General features: G+C 42.2%; 1 protein-coding gene across 1 annotated transcript; it reads left to right on the top strand.

Annotated features, from left to right (window-relative positions):
- Positions 1-337: 337 nt before the first annotated feature.
- Positions 338-1,582, top strand: LOC107494730 (uncharacterized). The gene is made up of 2 exons (XM_016115766.1): positions 338-1,387; positions 1,478-1,582. Exons 1-2 carry the CDS (start codon positions 338-340, stop codon positions 1,580-1,582), a joined length of 1,155 nt encoding a protein of 384 aa, XP_015971252.1.
- The last annotated feature ends 965 nt before the right edge of the window (positions 1,583-2,547 follow it).

Here is a 2,547-nt window from a genome sequence, read left to right as displayed (position 1 = left end):
TTGGTTATGGTGTGTGTTTGGATTAAGCTTATTTTTTGTTATAAATCAAAGAGTCATTTAGTTGAACATATCCTCGCTATGTAAAAGTTAAGCATAGAACTTTTGTTTTAATTCAATTAAGAGTAAAGTATTGTTTTTGTCCCCAATGTTTGGGGTAAGTCCTATAATTGTCCCTAACATTTCATTCGTCCTATTTACGTCCCCAACATTCCAAAACTGATTCAATGTTACCCTCCCGTTAAATCCACTGACGGAACACTAACGAAGATGCCTATGTGGACCAGACACGTTGGTAACCCCACTCGTGTGTATTGACACGAGTTTTCCTTCGCGCGTAATGTTTGCTTTAACCATACAAAATGCTTGCAAACAGAGGAGAGCAACCAAAAACGTAAAACTTCACATTCCACCCACACTCCGTAAACCCTATCGAGTTTTGATCGCATGTTCTTCGCCCTCGAGTGAGGATTTTCTAGATATTCCATTGAGTGAAGATGAAGAGGACATGGGAAAGAGGTTTCCGATTCACAGTCCCTTGAAGAACATGAGTGAATACAAGTGGGAAGTGGGAACCTTGTATGTGTCAAGGGAGGAGTTCAAAGACTGTGCGACTGCATATGCTGTCAGTAGTGGAAGGGGTCTTAGATTCTCTAAGGTGGATCTGAGGAGGGTTAAAGTGGAGTGTGTGGAGGGCTATGAGTGGTACGCATACTGTGGAAAATCGAAGCATGAGCGAAGTTGGCAGTTGAAGAGTTGCAACAACAAGCACAACTGCTCCAGGGAGTTGAAGATTGGTATCATGCATGCCAAGTGGCTGAGTAAAGTTTTTCTAAATAAAATTGCTGAGAACCCGAAGATTAAGTTAACCACACTAATGAGGAAAGCATACACAAAGTGGAATGTGGAGTTGACCAAATCTAAGGCTTCTAGGATCAAACAGTTTGCTCTGGATGAGTTGCAGGAGACATACATAGAGCAGTATAGAAGGTTGTATGACTACTGCCATGAGTTGTTGAAGACTAACCCCGGGTCTTCAGTGCATTTGAAAGTCCAGAGGATTCCGGAGTTTGCTTCTGAACGACCAGTGCCAGGGGTAGATTTAAGACCCAGATTTGAGAGGGTCTATGTGATGTTAGATGCATGTAGGAGGAGTTTCATGGCTTGTAGGCCGATGATTGGGTTGGACGGCTGCTTCCTGAAAACACCCTATGGAGGCTGGCTCCTAACTGCAATGGGTTGGGACCCAAACGATCAAATCCTACCGATAGCATATGCAGTTGTCAAAGCTGAAACTAAGGACTCATGGACATGGTTTCTCCAGCATCTGTGTGATGACCTGGGAGTTGACAAGATTAGGACCTGCACCTTTATGTCTAACCAACAGAAGGTACCATTCTTTTCTCTACCCCTTACTGTACAATTATTGTAGTAAACATTTGAATAAGGCACACTCATTCTTTTTTTGTGGATGCAACAGGGTTTAGTGCCAACTTTTAAGGAGCTTCTGCCTGGGTTGACCATAGGTTTTGTGTTAGACACCTGTATGCAAATTTCAAGAAGAGATATCCAGAGATCCAGTTGAAGCTAATGATGTGGAATGCTGCCAAGGCTACTTATTATCAAGAATGGGAAAGGAGGATGAGTGAGATACAGAAGGTGGATCAAGGAGCATACAACTATCTAATGGAGATACTGACAAAGTACTGGTGTCGTCACAGGTTTGTGTGTACACCAAGGTGTGACATTTTAGTTAACAATATGTGTGAAGTGTTTAATTTTATTCTGGTTGAGGCTAGGGAGAAGCCAATAGTGACTATGCTAGAGGATATTCGAGTTTATATAATGAAACATTGTGCTGACAATAGGGATAGGATAATTCCTTACAATAGAGATGTGTTACCACGAATTAGAATTAAAGTAGAAAAACAGGTAGAACTAAGTGGGAATTGGGTGAGTGTGCATGCTGGACATGATAGATATGAGGTGGTTAGCATCCAGGGGGGAGGAAAAATTTGTGGTGGATCTTAGGAATCAAGAGTGCTCGTGTAGGAAGTTCCAACTGTCCGGGATTCCCTGTGCACATGTGGTGCACGAAATTGTGATCAATACTTTTCACAACTCAAATAATCCCCGGTAATGAATCCAAAAACTTGGTATTCAACACCATGGCATAAACACAACTTCGCACAACTAACCAGCAAGTGTACTGGGTCGTCCAAGTAATAAACCTTACGCGAGTAAGGGTCGATCCCACAGAAATTGTTGGTATGAAGCAAGCTATGGTCACCTTGTAAATCTTAGTCAGGTAAACTCAAATGGGTATGGTGATAGATGCATAAAACATAAAGATAGAGATAGAGATACTTATGTAATTCATTGGTAGGAACTTCAGATAAGCATATGAAGATGCCTTCCCTTCCGTCTCTCTGCTTTCCTACTGTCTTCATCCAATCCTTCTTACTCCTTTCCATGGCAAGCTTAAGCAAGGGTTTCACCGTTGTCAGTGGCTACCTCCCATCCTCTCAGTGGAAATGTTCAACGCACCCT

The sequence above is a fragment of the Arachis duranensis genome, chromosome 6, assembly GCF_000817695.3.
Source record: "Arachis duranensis cultivar V14167 chromosome 6, aradu.V14167.gnm2.J7QH, whole genome shotgun sequence".
NCBI lineage: Eukaryota > Viridiplantae > Streptophyta > Magnoliopsida > Fabales > Fabaceae > Arachis > Arachis duranensis.
Note: the sequence above shows the minus strand (reverse complement) of the source record. Positions and strands in the feature narration are given on the sequence as shown.

Excerpts from the sequence above, each read along its gene's own strand:
- LOC107494730 (XM_016115766.1), top strand. The coding sequence starts at position 338 with ATGTTTGCTTTAACCATACAAAATGCTTGCAAACAGAGGAGAGCAACC. Across the intron at positions 1,388-1,477 it reads TTATGTCTAACCAACAGAAG|GGTTTAGTGCCAACTTTTAA; the intron begins GTACCATTCTTT and ends TGGATGCAACAG.